Raw genomic sequence first — 16,719 nt, forward strand, 5'->3', positions numbered from 1 at the left:
ACCGATATTCGTGGCCGTGAGAGCTATGCGTCATCTGTGTATGTTCTGTCGAAGGTGCAACTATTGTGGACAGTTACACTATGTTATTACCATAGTTGGCGCGTACAGGGAATGCGCTGGTCATATATTAATTACTAGATGATTACCCGCTTCGCCGGGTACCGGCTTCGCCGGGAAGAAGTAGAGCCGAATACCAGGCTGCGCCTGGGACCCGGCTCTGCCGGGTGTACGCCGGCTTTGCCGGCGCACGAAGGAAAGGAGATAAACGCGCAAAACACTGGAGACCTTCTAAAAATAGTAACGTGCAGTGACCTTCTAAAAATAGTAACGTAGTAACGGGAATATGGATTGACGCCACACGGAGGAAGGGAGATAATCGCGGCTGAAAACACTGGAGAAGATAAGGAAGAGTTACTGGTAGTGGATCCCGACAACAAAAAAACAAAAACAAAAAAAATCGGTTCAGCGCGCACAGCGCTGCGCGCTGAGAGCACGTGTTGAAATATCTCATCGATGAGGTTGTGTCCGGGGTGTAGCTGAATACGGACTCCAAATTTGAAAAAGATCCACCGAGAACTTTGGCCGTGCATCGCGGACACACACACACACACACACACACACACACACAGACAGACAGACAGACAGACAGACAGACAGACAGACAGACACAAGTCGTATATATATATAGATGGGAGTGGTGATTTCGTCCCTCTGTGGTAGAGTCTGGACACTGCGAGGGTTCCAGTGTGACGTAATAGGGTGTAGGAGTCAAACATAATTCTAAGGCCAAACATACAGACACATAATTATACACAGAGAGAGAGAGAGAGAGAGAGAGAGAGAGAGAGAGAGAGAGAGAGAGAGAGAGAGAGAGAGAGAGAGAGAGAGAGAGAGAGAGACGCACACATGCATGCATGCACGCACACGCACACATACACATGTTTGTTTGTTTGCTTAACGCCCAGCCGACCACGAAGGGCCATATCAGGGCGGTGCTCCTTTGACATATAACGTGCGCCACACACAAGACAGAAGTCGCAGCACAGGCTTCATGTCTTACCCAGTCACATTATTCTGACACCGGACCAACCAGTTCTAGCACTAACCCCATAATGCCAGACGCCAGGCGGAGCAGCCACTAGATTGCCAATTTTAAAGTCTTAGGTATGACCCGGCCGGGGTTCGAACCCACGACCTCCCGATCACGGGGCGGACGCCTTACCACTTGGCCAACCGTGCCGGTACACACACACACATGTGCACACACTCACACGCGTGCACACACACACATCAACATACACAGGCACGCACACACACATCAACATACACAGGCACGCACCGATACACATACATCCTCACACACGCAACAGGAAACCAAGGTTTGCATTTCTCTAATATTTTACTTGAATTTTTTTTTAAATGTGGATATACCTAGAGGTTGAGATAAAAACCTTCAAAAAACATACATTGCAAGTTCGTTACAGTAATCTGTGTTCTACGATTTAAAGCTTACTAGACCTAAGCATAATACATAATGATGTACACAATCGTAGGGAAAACACAACGCTTGCATAGTGAAAAAGGATATACATACAACAAAACGGTAAAGGTCAAGAGGTAAAATTATTTACATAACTCTCAATTCTTCTTCAAAAATTAAAAAGACATCATCAAAAAAAAAGCCCGCATACATTCTTTTCATTTGAGACTCTCTCTCTCTCTCTCTTTCTCTCTCTCTCTCTCTCTCTCTCTCTCTCTCTCTCTCTCTCTCTCTCTCTCTCTCTCTCTCTCTCTCTCTCTCTCTCTCTCTCTCTCTATCATACACAAACACTCACAAACACATAACACATACACACGCGCAAACACACACGTGCAAACACACACACACACACACACACACACACACACACACACACACACACACACACACACACACACACACACACACACATACACTAACAAACAGGCGCACGCGCGTCAAAGACAAGATCAGCGCATGGTTTACACTTGTGCAGAGGCGGTCTGATTTACATAAACAACCAATAACAAAAAGACATAAACAAAGATCAAAGAAAAGTCCATTCACACTCCTCCTTCTCCTCCTCCTCCCTTATCTTCTCCTATGTTGTTGTATCTTCTCTTTCTTATCGTCCTCTCCCACTCGGATTCGGATAACGTCGTGACTCTAACATCCGTTGGTAAAAGTCCACGTCTTTAATTTGCTCCACGTGTGTCCAGAATTCCCAACTTCTCCGCCTTGCGTCTTTTACAAAGTACCATGGAACCTCCCTTAATGACCTCTTAAAATCTCAGAAATCAGGTCTTTAAAGGTACAGTGTCATAAAACGGAGGTATATTTACAGAGACTTTAAACAGAAAATCTTAAAATGCAATTTTGTAAAAGAATAATTGTATAGGGGTGTTAGAGATGGGGGCCGGGGTGATCTTGAAAGTGGACTCCATTGTATAAGCTCTTTTTTTTGTAGCATAGTCCCTTTTCATGAGTCTACGAAATGTTCAGAGATCTCACAATTAAAATTCAATTCAGTTTTACCGACCAGAGACGAATCTACACAGAATGTCATTTGACAGATTCCTAAAATAAAAATTCATAAGAGCGCCATTTCTTATAACCAATGGATAAACCCGTTTTGTCACCGGACAAATCCCCGGTCAGAACGATTGATCACTTTCTAATGCAATGGACCAATTATTAACTTATCACAAACTTGTGGCCTAAAAAATCTGGTTCATTGTTTCTTATTTCTCTCTCACTCTCTGGTATCGGTCTACACGACGCTCTAACATTTGGGTGATCAGCGAGTGATGTACATGTCATGTTTGCGTACCAAAGGAGTCTTGTTCTTCGGCCACTGGTGACAGCGCAGTTGTTGAACCTTTACAGATCCACACCCTTTGTTCTCACCTCGCTTGAATCAGTCATGGTTCATCGTTTCTTGCTCTCTTCCGCACCTCCGCAACTATACACTGAACTCGTGCGTCCTAAAATTGCATCCTATAATCTGTGTTCTGACCTCGATTGAAACCTGTCTTTTCTTCCAGAGTTGTGCACTGAACTCATACGTCCTACATCTGGGTGTTAAGAGAGTCTTGCTCCTCGGCCGCAGAACCGCCCAGAGCCACACTGTTTTCACCTCGTTTGAATCCTGGTTCATTACATTTAGTCAAGTCAAGAGGGGGAATCGAGACGAGGGTCGTTGTATATGTGTGTGTGTGTGTGTGTGTGTGTGTGTGTGTGTGTGTGTGTGTGTGTGTGTGTGTGTGTGTGTGTCTGTCTGTCTGTCTGTGTGTGTGTGTGTGTAGAGCGATTCAGAGTAAAGTACTGGACCGATCTTTATGAAATTTGACATAAGAGTTCCTGGGTATGATATCCCCAGACATGGTTTTTTTTTCGATAAATGTCTTTGATGACGTCATATCCGGCTTTTTGTAAAAGTTGAGGCGGCACTGTCACACCCTCATTTTTTAATCAAATTGATTGAAATTTTGGCCAAGCAATCTTCGACGAAGGCCGGACTTTGGTATTGCATTTCAGCTTGGAGGCTTAAAAATTAATTAATGACTTTGGTCATTACAAATCTGAAAATTGTAATTAAAACATTTTTTTTATAAAACGATCCAAATTTACGTTCATCTTATTCTTTATCATTGTCTGATTCCAAAAACATATACATATTAAAAATATAAAAATTATGATTAAAATAAAATTTTCGAAATCGATTTAAAAACAATTTCATCGTATTCCTTGTCGGTTCCTGATTCAAAAAACATATAAATATGATATGTTTGGATTAAAAAAAAACGCTCAGAAAGTTAAAACGAAGAGAGGTACAGAAAAGCGTGCTATGCAGCACAGCGCAACTACTACCCCGCTCTTCTTGTCAATTTCACTGCCTTTGCCACGAGCGTTTCACTGCCTTTGCCACGAGCGGTGGACTGACGATGCTACGAGTATACGGTCTTGCGGAAAAAATGCAGTGCGTTCAGTTTCATTCTGTGAGTTCGACAGCTTGACTAAATGTTGTAATTTCGCCTTACGTACACTACATTGGGGTGTGCACGTTAAAGATCGTACTATTGACAAAAGGGTCTTTCCTGGCAAAATTGTAAAAGCATAGATAAAAAATGTCCACCATAATACCCGTGTGACTTGGAATAATAGGCCGTGAAAAGTAGGATATGCGCCAAAATGGCTGCGATCTGCTGGTCGATGTGAATGCGTGATGTATTGTGTAAAAAAATCCATCTCACACGGCATAAATAGATCCCTGCGCCTTGAGTCCGAGTCTGGAGATACGCGCGCGATATAAGACTTCATATAATTACGCGACTTGTTTCTTGTTCTCTTCCACTCTTCCACTACAATACACTGGACTCGTGCAGCCTACATTTGTTTCCTACTCTTTGTTCTCACCTCGCTTGAATCCTGTCTTTAACTTCCACTACTGTGAACTTAACTCATACGTCCTACATCTGGGTGTTAAGCGGGTCTTGCTCCTCGGCCGCAGATGAAAAAGCTGTAGAACCTCCCAGAGCCACACTGTTTGTTCTCCCACTGACCATGGCCAGCCCATCCTGTCCCCCGAACCCCCCTCCTCCCTCCTTCTTCCCGTTGCCCCCTGCAGTCGCCCCCACCTCAGGATGCACCCCGGACGTCTGCGCGTTGAGGCGCAGCTGTCTGACGATGGTGACGATCTCCTCCACCGGGACGACGACGATGACGACGATGGCCATGAAGAAGCACCAGAACTGCAGGGCGATGACCCAGCCGCGGAACTGACCTTCGGACAGCACGTGCATGGGCATCATGACGCACGGGATGATGACGATGAAGAGAGCGATGCTGATCGACCCGCCGATATAGGCCATCAGCTTGGCTCCGCGGAACACCTGCCGGTCAGAGAAGCAAAAATACGTTAACTTCAATAAATAAATAATAGATAAATAATAATCTTAAACAAATGAGCCAGACCGCTGTTTTAAAATTTGAGACAAAAATTAATAAGGTCAGACGAGCCCCAATACGTAAACCTAAATCAGAGAAGACAAAAACACCTTTAACACACAGTACAGAGGCAGGCCGCGATTTTAAGATTTGAGAACAAACCAAAATAAAATTAAAATAATAATCTTAAACAAATGAGGCAGACCGCTATTTTCATATTTGAGAACTAAGGGAAGTAAACGTTCTAATTGCACACGACAAACAAAATCAAAGCGCTCTGTCGTATGCATTTCGAGCGCTTACTTCCCTTTGATTCTCCGATTTTAAACTAAATCAAAACGGATCAAAAGGCCTCTCTCCCTCCGTCCGTCATAATTCCCATCCGCACAAGCATTCGCACCACAACGAGCACACACGCACGCACGCACGTACGCACGCACACTCTCTCTCTCTCTCACACACACACACACACACGCACGTACGCACGCACACTCTCACACACACACACACACACACACACACACACACACACACACACACGAACACACACTCATACACACACACACAAAAACACACACATACACACACACACACACACACACACACACACACACACACACACACACATACTTGTGGATAATAATACTACAAAGACTTTCCTTTAAAAACTTGAAATGTAAGCCATGCTTGCTTACCGTGTCGAGCTCCTGGTAGGTGGGCAGGGTACCGGGCCTCAGGTGGGGAAAGTCATCCCGGTAGGTCAGTGCCCAGGGGTACAGGGGATTGTCGATGTCACGCATTCTTTGCCACTCCAACTGAATAACACACGATACTAAGGTTGACGAGGTTGAAATCATCATAAACGTGATCCTCCACGTAAAACGTGATCGTCACATCATCATCATCATCATCATCATCATCATCATCATCATCATCATCATCATCATCATCATCATCGTCGTCGTCGTCGTCGTCGTCGTCGTCATCTTTGGCACATTGTTGGCATTTTTAACCAACAGCAGAACATTAGGTTCGGTTTGACCCGAGACACGCTGACGTCCAAAACCCCATCGTCATTATAGCAGAAGCAAAAGAGGAAACAGCAGGTTGAGAAGGGGGGGGGGGGGGGGGGGAGCAGTATTCACTATTTCAGTACTAAAACGAACCAGACAGAGTTATTTCCGAACATTGTCTATCATCACCCCCACATCGTCCACTGCAATACCAGGGGCGGATCAGTTGCTTTGTAAGGGGGGGGCACTTTGAATCGAAAGTGAATGTGATGGGCGCGAAGCGCCCGAATTTGCCAAGGGGGTCCGGGGGCATGCCCCCCCGGAAAAAAAAAATTGGCCCAAAGAAGCAAAATGGTGCCATCTGGTGCCATTTGAACTTAGAAATGGTCATAGAATCAGCATAAAAAAATCTTTTTTTTTCTTCTTCTTTTTTTTATTCTTTTTTTTTCGGGGGGGGGGGCACGTGCCCCCTGTGCCCCCCCCCCCCCCCCCCCCCCCCCCTCGTCCGCCCCTGAATACTCAACATCATCTATCATCAACCCCACATCGTCCAGTGCACCACTCAACATCGTCTATCATCACCCCCGCATCGTCCACTGCACCACTCACCAGTTCATCCTGGGACGAGCGTATGCGGTGCGTGAAGAGCGAGACGACGAAGGTGAGGACGAGGCTGAAGCCGAATGCACAGCAGGAGCCAGTCAGCACGGCGTAGTTCTCGGAAGTGTTGGGCAGGAAGTTGCCCAGCCCGCCCTCGTAGGTCGACGCGAAGCTGAGATTGGCTATCAGCCCTGCCACCAGACCGCTCAGGCTGCCTGTGTGGGTTGATACCGGTTAGGAGGTTCATTTGTTGTTGATTAAGGTATTTTAGTTTGAGAGTTCTATAGGAGTGGGGTGTCAGAGGGCACAGAGAGAGAGAGAGAGAGAGAGAGAGAGAGGGAAGAGGAGAGAGAGAGAGGGGGGGGGGGGGAGAAAGAGAGAGATAGAGGCAGACAGACAGACAGAGACAGACAGACAAACAGCCGGACTGGCAGAGACAGACAGGCAGAGACAAGGGGGAGAAGGAGGGAGAGGGAGAGAGGGGGGAGGCACAGTTGGCTTGAGTTAAGGATGGCGATTGTAAAATGTCTACTTGAAGGCGTAACACATTGTCTCGTTTTTTGGTATTTGGTATATATCCTATTGTGCTTGGCGGGAATTTCCTCATTGAAATTCGGGCTGATATTCCTGGGGATAGCGTGCAACGACAGAATCGCGCCGCCCAACTTTTTTCTTCTTGTTTCTTGCATGCGTGTATTCGTGTTTTCCAAGGCCTGAGACTTTCGCTGTCACCTTGGGATCTTTATCGTGCGCATGCGTGGCGTGTTCGGACACCGAGGAGAGTCTGCACAAAGTTAACTCTTGGAAATAAATCCCGAGCGTGGCGGTCGAACCCATGCCGATATTGATAACTGGTTTTAAAGCCAGCGTCGCTACCAACTGAGCTACTCTCGATCACTGTCTCGCCTAAACGCTGTCTACGACACCCAGCGCGAAACCCTACCGTCAACAAACAGTTGTGTAGCTACACCCACTTACCAACGACGACAGCGATGGCGGTGGTTTTGACCCAGATGATGGACATGAGCGCCCCGGGGAAGCAGGGCACGGTGAGGATGAATCCACACAGCATCAGCCAGTTGAGGTCCACCCCCGTGGCGATCACCACCAGACCCAGCGGCACCAGCCCCGTCGTCACCCACAGGATCACCCAGCTCTTCAGCTGCATCAGCGAGTCCTGGTACATGCGGTACTCGCCGTGAACACTGCACCTGGGGGGAGTAAACAGCCAGTTAGATGGTAAAATAGAACCTGTTTTTGCGACCACCTCTCGATAACGACCACACTGCATCTGCGTGAGTAAAACACAGTTAGATGATACAGTAGAAACCTGTTTTGGCGACCACCTCTCGATAACGAACACTGCATCTGCGTGAGTAAAACACAGTTAGATGATACAGTAGAACCTGTTTTGGCGACCACCTCTCGATAACGAACACACTGCATCTAGGTGAGCAAAAAACCCAGATGATGTCTAGTCCTTCACCTGCGTACATGCGGTACTCGACGTGGACACTGCATCTGCTGTATGAGTTAAAAAGATCAGTTATTAGTTATCGTTAAATTTGACTGCGATATCCAGATTTATCAGTGCCAATGTCGAGAAAGCTGAAATCATATCAGATCGAGGCGTGAGCAGAGATCTGATATGATTCAGGCTTTTGAGACATTGGCACTGATAAATCTGGATATCGCAGTCAAATCTAACGATAACGATTTTATCGCATTCCATATCGGAAGAAGAACCCATTAACCCCAGTCTAAGAAATCGGTCAAGCGCAAGGGAGGCTACTGCCATGTTGCTAATGTTGGATTGTCTGTTCCTGCTTTTGCAACTTTGCTGCTATAACTTTCATTTTTCAAATACTCTTTCGTTTTCTGAGACGTAAATAAGGCATCTAAAAACAACAAAGAAAAGAAAAATATTGTGTAAACAGATCACACAATAAAGGTTCAGTGGAGGAACACGGAACAGCTTTCGCGGTTACTCAGTGCAGTCTTTTAGACTTCAAAGGCGGCAATTCTAAACGATGGCAGGAACTGAAGTGCCCCGGACTGTATCAGTGAAGTCCTCTGGCTCATTTTCTGTGTAGAAGACAGCTTCCAGTTCTTAGTCGTTATCGACGGACTGCAGTGTTGATAATTTTGTCAAATCGCCAACTGCAGACGACACAATATTCCAAGACAACTTTCAAAGATGGCGTCTTCCGATACCCTTCGTGACTGTTTTGAAGCTGTTGAGGTTTTTGTGTGGATTTTGCATGGCTACGACAAAGAGGGATGGGACAGTGATTCATGCTGGAGCAAAACGTTTTAATCGGCTGCTCATTTCCAGCCTTTACGTGAGTGATGAGCGCTGATACCCTGCAAGAGAACTCGCTTCTTGCTCCAAAGTTCAGTTTTTTACGGCTGTTCCAATCGCCTCCCTCGGTAAGATTAAAACATACCATTCTACTAAGCCTACTTCTCTGTTAAAAGTGGGTGGAAAAAGTGTGTATTTATTCATTACACAGCTTAAACTTGCTGATGCAATTACTTTCCTTTTATAAATTTGCGCTTTAAAATAATGGGAGAATTGGTGTTTCCTTCATGTGAGATTTTTTCTTCAAAATTACAATTGGAAAACTACTTCCTGCACGATATCAAATTCACTAGGAACTTCCTCTGCGATATCAAATGATATACAGTTCCCAGTTGACCAATGACAACAGGTGTTTTTGTCATGTGATCAGTAAACATGCGATAATAGATGATATCTCGTTCAGATCGAGTTCTCATTCTGCTCTTCATTTGCGTCGCGTATCGGTGTATGCATGCTGCAACTAGCACCTTGGTGAATACAGTGAGCAGGATCATTGATACCTTTTGCTCTTGTCCTAAACTATTATTACAATGCTCTGTGTGGAATATGAATAAACTAACCTACCAATTAATTAACTAACTAAATAACTAACTGAATGACTGAGTGACGAAGTATTGACCGGCTGATCAATAAACTATTGTCTATTTATTGGCTTTTTGTCCGATTTATTTACACACCAGCTGACCCTTTCCCTCATTGGTGTGTGATCTTTCTCTGTATGTTTTTCCTCTTCCTTCTCTCTCTCCCTCTCTCTCTCTTTTTCAAATATTGATTTATGAAATATCATGACTGCAGAGCATTTTTCAGACAAGTATGGCCTATTTGTTATAATCAAGGCACAACGACTATGCCATGTCCTTTTAAAGGCATTTTAAAAAGGATCCCTTACTAAACGTGAAAAAGGGGATATTGGTGCTGCATGGATAATCTCTTCCTTCTTCGCTGTATATGTCTTAATTCTTCTTCTTCTTTTACTTCTGCGTTCATGGGACGCAATTCCGACGCGCACTCGTAAACACGAGTAGGGATTTACATGTGTGGCCGTTTTGCCTCGTAGTTTACAAAGTTATACTCCCTTTTTCGGTGGACCTGTTTATGTCCTACCTGTATACTTTCTGCCCTGATGGACTGTGACTGGTTGCGATGCGCTCCACGTCATCTTGACACTGTTGACATTCCTCTGCGTTGACACACTGACACACGTCATGGGTGCCCTTGTTGTCTGACGTCACGTCTGTCGTCACTTCCGTAGACTTGGCTAACCCGCACAGGGCACAGTGTCCTAGCGTCAGCTTGCGCCTGGATTGGGGAAATGAGTTAAACATTAAATTTAAAGATCAACGCAAGAAAATAATAGAATGCAATCATGGCCCTAGTACAAAATATCCCGTCCGCCAATCAATAAACACACACACACACACACACACACACGCACACACACACACACACACACACACACACACACGCGCGCGCGCGCATGTACGCACACACACGCGCGCACGCATGCACACACACACACACACACACACACACTGACACACACAACCATACACACACACACACACACACACATACACACACACATACACACACACACACACACACACACACACACACACATACACAAACACACACACTAACACACACACTAACAGTAACACACAAGACAACAACCAGAAGCAAAAAACAAGCTGCAGTGGTGACCTGAAAGGCCTGATGTGGGTCTGGTACACGTCATAGACGATGATGGACGACACGGCCATGACCTCGCCTGACCCCGTGGACATGAGTGACATGATGAGCATGGTCAGGATCATGTAGCTTCCTGCCACACCCAACTCGTGTTGCGACATGAAAGGTGTCACCAGACCTATAGACACACACAACACACAACATGAAAGGTGTCACCAGACCTAAAGACACACACAACATGATATGAAAGGCGTCACCAGACCTATAGACACACACAACACACGACATGAAAGGCGTCACCAGACCAATAGACACACACACACAGCACACGACATGAAAGGCGTCACCAACCTATAGACACACACAACACACGACATGAAAGGCGTCACCAGGCCTAAAGACACACACAACACACGACATGAAAGGCTTCACCAGACCTATAGACACACACAACACACGACATGAAAGGCTTCACCAGACCTATAGACACACACAACACACGACATGAAAGGCGTCACCAGACCTATAGACACACACAACACACGACATGAAAGGTGTCACCAGACCTAAAGACACACACAACACACAACATGAAAGGCGTCACCAGACCTATAGACACACACAACACGACATGAAAGCCGCCACCAGACCTATAGACACACACAACACACGACATGAAAGGCGTCACCAGACCTATAGACACACACAACACACGACATGAAAGGCGTCACCAGGCCTATAGACACACACACAACACACGACATGAAAGGCGTCACAAGACCTATAGACACACACAACACACGACATGAAAGGTGTCACCAGACCTAAAGACACACACAACACACCATATGAAAGGCGTCACCAGACCTATAGACACACACACAACACACGACATGAAAGGCGTCACCAGACCAATAGAAACACACACAACACACGACATGAAAGGCGTCACCAGACCTATAGGCCCATTGCAGAAACTCAAGTTAACAACAGCATTTCTACTCGGCGCGCGCGGTATGAGAATCACGGGTCGTAACTCTCTGGAATTGGTCATCCGCCGCCATGTTGGATGCCTTGCACGATCTCTGACAGTGCTTGAGCGTTGGGTGGCGACTCGACAAAAGTGAAAATGACACGTTGTGTGGCCAAAAATTGCAGTCAGCAGGCACACTTTAGGATCCCTAAAGTTGTTTACCATCAGGGTGACAACTGGAAGGAAGTTACTGAGCGGAGAAGACGATTATAACTGGTTATTTTTTGCTGTGTGCAGTGCGCTAATCAACAATTGTCCATCGGTTGTGCCTTTAGAGTGAACACTGTGATAGGATGCTTTGAAAATTATACTTTGCAGTAGTTACCTGAGCTGCATTGTACCTCATTTGCCTGTCTTGAGAGCTTTATCTTGTGAATTTTGGTGCACTGTCTGCATGGTAATTTGAGATAAAGAATAAATAAATGAATATAATAATGTATTCTTGCTTTACTTTTTATGTTGTGCTGTTGTGTTAAAAAGGCAGATCCCCTTTGGACTCATGCATGCACAGTTTTCTTCATTTTGTCTGCATACACAGTGAAATACGCAAAAAGAACAAGAGTGCAATGAAGAAAACTAACAAAGACGGCATCCAATATGGCGGCGCGAAGAGAGTATGAGCGGAGTTGTGCCCCTTAGGGCTAAAGCTAGCCGATCCATTTGATAACGTCACGCCGAGTAAGAAGAATGAATTGGACCTATAGACACACACAACACACGACATGAAAGGCGTCACCAGACCTACAGACACACACAACACACGACATGAAAGGCGTCACTAGACCTATAGACACACACAACACACGACATGAAAGGCTTCACCAGACCTATAGACACACACAACACACGACATGAAAGGCTTCACCAGACCTATAGACACACACAACACACGACATGAAAGGTGTCACCAGACCTATATACACACACAACACACGACATGAAAGGCGTCACCAGACCTATAGACACACACAACACACGACATGAAAGGCGTCACCAGACCTATAGACACACACAACACACGACATGAAAGGTGTCACCAGACCTACAGACACACACAACACACGACATGAAAGGTGTCACCAGACCTATAGACACACACAACACACGACATGAAAGGCGTCACCAGACCTATAGACACACACAACACACGACATGAAAGGTGTCACCAGACCTACAGACACACACAACACACGACATGAAAGGTGTCACCAGACCTATAGACACACACAACACACGACATGAAAGGCGTCACCTGACCTATAGACACACACAACACACGACATGAAAGGCGTCACCAGACCTATAGACACACACAACACACGACATGAAAGGCGTCACCAGACCAATAGACACACACAACACACGACATGAAAGGTGTCACCAGACCTATAGACACACACAACACACGACATGAAAGGCGTCACCAGACCTATAGACACACACAACACACGACACGAAAGGCTTCACCAGACCTATAGACAGACATATAGACACACACAACACACAACATGAAAGGCGTCACCAGACTACAGACACACACAACACAAGACATGAGTGACATGAAAGTTGTCACCAGACCTATAGACACATACAACACACGACATGAGTGACACGATGAGTATGGTTAGTCTCGTGTAGCTGACTGCAACAACCCAGCTCTTGTTGAGACATGTAAGGCGTCACCAGCTGTTGAACAAAACAACATTCTCTTCTGTCAGCTTCACTCTTGTGCTGTTTTTGTTGCCCTCTTGGCCTTTATTGTGACTTTATCATCTTAATACCGCATCTGCACAAAATCACTAAACGCACTTTGAAAAGGGTATTTGGGGTCTCTCCTTGCCGGCTTAAGGCGAGGGGAGGGGGCCGGGGGGGGCTTCCGGGCTTCCCACCCCCACCCCCTCACCCCCAACCAACCCTCACCCCCAACCAACCCTCACCCGCCCCCATCCCCAGATCCAGCCATGGTAGAACTAATGGACACACACACAGCGCCCCGTACCCACCTGCGTCAATCTCAGCCACACTGAGGGCGAGACTGGCATTCCTGGAGCTGGCGTCCAAGTAGGCCAGGCCCACCGAGGTGCCGATGGTGGAGGGGATGGCGAACCACATGTAGGTGGCCACGAAGAAGCCTAGCACGCCCTGCTTGGGCTTGGCGGCGATACGCGACTGCCACGACGCCTGGTCACAGAACGTGATGGACGCTGTGGCGAAGAAGCCCTGTACACAACCAGATAGATCCAAGTGCGGACAGATATAGAGACAAACATACAAATAGACAAACAGATAAACAGAAAAACAGAAAGAGTGAAACCTATACACAACCCCAAAATATACGTGGATGTAAAAAGTAAATCAAAACTCTGCAGTGATTATTCTGGTCGCAGATTGTAATGGCAAAGTAATAGAGATAAGGAAATACTGCGAGCACACACAGCCACACACCCTCGCATGCACGCACGTGCACGTATACACTCACATACACACACACACACACACACACACACACACACACACACACACACACACACACACACACACACACGCGCGCACTGAACGAACGTCACGTGCTTGCGTTGTGTACCTGCACGGCCCAGATGACAGCGCCCTCTGACCAGAAGGTGAGATAACTCCTCTCCTCGTTGCCCTCGGGGCCTGGCAGACACTTGACCCGGTTGTACAGGCCGGTGAAGCCGCCCTCTATCGACCCGTCTGGTGAGTAGAACACCTGCAAAACACAGTCGAAGGCACATGCAGGGTACAGGGGTAAAGTTAAACCACCCAAGCAAATTGCCCAATATATGTCTTGCAGTACTGATACAGACATGTTCCTGGGCCTAGTCAAACACGCGCAAATGTGACCCTCCACCACGGAATGAGTCACATGTCACCTTAGCATGATTTTCATATTTTTTCATTTTCCTAAAGAGTTTTTTATGCTCTATCCAGTGGTGAAAACTGTTTTAGAAAAGAGCGAAAACTGTTTGAGTTATAAGCCTGTGACTAAGGTGACTCTCACACTGTTACCAGACACTCCCCGGACTTATATAAGCCTAGCGCAGAACCGCGCGAGGTGACATGCGACCCATTTCGTGGCGGAGGGTCACAAATAGCAAGAACTCAGAACAATCATATTCAAAAGCATATTTTTTTGCCAGCAAATGTCAGCCAATCAAACTGCCCGTAAGTGTAATAACCAGTTAGAGCGTTCCATCAACGTGTTTTTGAGAACTGGCAGTAGTTCAATTAATCTCGCGGGACCTTGGAGGGTGGAGTGGAGTGGGGGGGGGGGGGGGGGGGGTTATGTGCTCGTTTCACAACATTTTCCGGAATAGTGCATATCTTAACAAATATATGTAACGATGCGAAATGTTACCCGAAGTATGTCTCATGTAGGCATGAGATCCCCTATGGCTTTGCCGAAATACGATGCTTTTTGTCATGGAACCCCTCAAAAGTGATGCAAAAACAACTCGTTTTTTACGGCTCATTGTATTGACACCTGCATGAGTAGGAATGACATTACACAAGAATATGCAAGGAAGGTAAACAAAACAACCTGTTCTGGATAGATAATTGATTGGACTTTCTCCTCGTATATAAATGTTGCCAAGTTGTACCTATTCTAAATTTCCGTAGATTTTTTTAATAGGCACCTTACATTTTTGTCAGGTCGATTTTGGGGGTACCCTAATTTGAACGACGGTCACGTGACCCCTGTAAAGATCTATATTTGATAGGGAAAGTTTGCCAGATATCCAAGTTGAAGGCCTTTAATAGCATGGAAAATCTGAATGAAATAACACGGTAACCGAGTGTTGACGTTGGGGTACGATAATGGATTTTATAATTTTATTTTTTTCTGCACATATTCTTACCTGCCCGATAAAAGTAGCCAAGAGACAGAAGATGACGGCAGCGTTGAAGTAAGACACGTAAAACGTGGATCCCAGTCCACCCACAAAGGAGTAGGACCCGAAGAGCGTGGCCATGATCATCACGCAGTACTCGTCGGACGCGTCACGGATGAGTGACTGCAGCAGAGCCACGGAAGCCGTGATGAGGCAGTTGATGACGACCAGGTTGAGCAGCAGGGCGAAGCTGCAGAACACCACGTGCGCCAGGTTGCCGAAACGTGCGTGAATCACCTGCAGGGAGAGGCGGGAGAAGAGAGGTGAGGTTTTGTGTTTGATATTGATAGGAGATAATGATAGTGTTGACGGTATTACGCCCTCACGGTCAAACCATTAGGGGCATGTTTCCGTGTGTTACCCCGACTTCAGATGAGACACACAGGTAGGTGTGTGCGTGTTTGGGTGGTATCAGTCACCTGCGTGTCACTGAGGTGACAGGGGGGTAGGACATGGATATCGTCTCTGAGTCTGCACATAAAGTTGACCTGTGTCCGGGTTTTGATTTGAGACACAGTGGAACCCCCTTTTATGACCCCCCCCCCCCCCCCCACCCCACCCCCATCCCCCACCCCCCCCACGTAAGACTCTATCTCTTTTAAGATTTGTTTTTGTTCAGATCTACCGTTCATAACCTCTGAACATTTACCCCCATTTTAAGACTCTCTCCTTTTGCGGAACTGACTTTCTGAGATTTTTTGGAGGTCTTGAAACATCGTGACGGTTAAAGAAAGTCAAAGGCCCAGGGACAAAAACAAGACAATAAGAGCAAAGCTGCAAGACACCACGTGCCGAAGCGAGCGAGTCAATCACCTGCAGGAAACACAGGAGAAGAGTCCGTTAGTATTACATTCATGCTGCTTTGAAATATCATCATCACAGTAGAAGAAGCGAAGTAGGTAAATACCGAGAGGGACAATGTTTGACTGCCACAACTCGTATCGGGTACGTTTTTGCCAGCATCGAAAAACCAACACTGTGACAAGGGAAAAGACTATTGTATATTGCCCTTGAATTCCAGCAAGACAATTGCCTCCCCTGGATAGAATGTTCTGAGTTTTGGTTTAATTGTTATACTTTGTATGTTATTTTTTCTCATTACAAACACACATCCTCAAGCAACCGTGTACATACATACCCCC

At 46.2% G+C, this 16,719-nt stretch overlaps 1 protein-coding gene across 1 annotated transcript in view; it reads right to left on the reverse strand.

The window, feature by feature from the left end:
- Positions 1-1,380: 1,380 nt before the first annotated feature.
- The window catches only part of LOC138968808 (uncharacterized), a gene marked incomplete in the record, with an annotated part of 43,999 nt that continues 28,660 nt past the window's right edge, over positions 1,381-16,719 (reverse strand). The window contains 9 exon segments of the mRNA XM_070341454.1: positions 1,381-4,911; positions 5,662-5,781; positions 6,589-6,794; positions 7,558-7,790; positions 10,046-10,240; positions 10,646-10,811; positions 13,670-13,886; positions 14,251-14,394; positions 15,545-15,821. Coding sequence (XP_070197555.1) covers positions 4,489-4,911; positions 5,662-5,781; positions 6,589-6,794; positions 7,558-7,790; positions 10,046-10,240; positions 10,646-10,811; positions 13,670-13,886; positions 14,251-14,394; positions 15,545-15,821 — 1,981 coding nt within the window.

This window comes from Littorina saxatilis, linkage group LG6, assembly GCF_037325665.1.
Source record: "Littorina saxatilis isolate snail1 linkage group LG6, US_GU_Lsax_2.0, whole genome shotgun sequence".
NCBI classification, from domain to species: domain Eukaryota; kingdom Metazoa; phylum Mollusca; class Gastropoda; order Littorinimorpha; family Littorinidae; genus Littorina; species Littorina saxatilis.